Raw genomic sequence first — 990 nt, 5'->3', positions numbered from 1 at the left:
AAAAGTGAAATGGAGCGGCAAACTGAGGGAGGGAGGTGGGGGGAGGCGCGGGGAGCCCGTCGGGGCTGGAGGAAGGGGCGAGGGGAGACACATTCCTATAGTAACCGGGATGGCGCGGTGCAGCCCCAGCTGGTTGCTAAGAGGGTTAAACTGTATCCAAACAGCTTTGGGGAAATCCAGCCCCTTCTCCTGCCACATGGATCGACTCATTGGGTGGGAGCGGCGGAGAGACAAGGGTCTCCAGCAAATCAGCGCCTAATTGATTAAGGCGAGCTGGTTTGAATAGAGCTGGCCATGTGCCAATCGCCTTTCAAAGAGCCCCTCTATGATTAATCGCAATGCATTATTGATAATCATAATTATAGCAGGACACATGCGCGGTGCGCGGAGGATTGGGGAGGCAGGAGGGGGGAGGCTCGATTTCCGTAATTTTGAGAAGATTTTTTTTTAGTAATTTTTTATTCTGCCCCAGCTGATGTTTGAGCCAGCATGTCGCGGAGGAAGCAGGCGAAGCCTCAGCATTTCCAATCCGACCCCGATCTGGCCTTGTTATCCCAGCGAAATGGTGAGTTCCTCTCCTCTCCCTCGCACACATTTTAACACAAACACACACAAAATAGATCAACTTACCTTGCGGGGAGACGGGACCGCGCCGGGCAGCGGAGCGGGACAGCAGGATCTCCCGGAGTTACGTGCGGGGGGGCTCCTTCTGGGGTTTTGGTCCAAGTTCTTGGCTTTTATTTTATTTTTTTAACTCGGTGGTTTGTTTCGCCTGTTTCTTAACGAAACTCCAAACTCTTTCCGTTTTTTGATGTTTTCCCTCCGCCCTCCCCCCGCGGGGCGGTCTGGCATCCTGAGCTCGCGGGAGATGGATCCGCGCCCCCCGCGCCTTTCTCCGCGCCCCGCGGAGCGGGGGAACAAAGTGGGGCTGCCGCGGGGCGGCTGATCCTGGAGCCCCGCGGGACGGATGCCCCGTCCGGCCACACACGC

At 56.6% G+C, this 990-nt stretch overlaps 1 protein-coding gene across 1 annotated transcript in view; it reads left to right on the top strand.

Annotated features, from left to right (window-relative positions):
* Positions 1–489: 489 nt before the first annotated feature.
* Positions 490–990, top strand: part of SALL1 (spalt like transcription factor 1) — a 13,467-nt gene continuing 12,966 nt past the window's right edge. The window contains exon 1 of the mRNA XM_009637604.2: positions 490–565. Coding sequence (XP_009635899.1) covers positions 490–565 — 76 coding nt within the window. The remainder of the gene's footprint in view (positions 566–990) is intronic.

This window comes from Egretta garzetta, unplaced genomic scaffold, assembly GCF_000687185.1.
Source record: "Egretta garzetta isolate BGI_Z169 unplaced genomic scaffold, ASM68718v1 scaffold314, whole genome shotgun sequence".
In the NCBI taxonomy this organism is placed as follows: domain Eukaryota; kingdom Metazoa; phylum Chordata; class Aves; order Pelecaniformes; family Ardeidae; genus Egretta; species Egretta garzetta.
The sequence above is the reverse complement of the archived record's forward strand: the minus strand, read 5'-3'. Positions and strand labels throughout refer to the sequence as shown.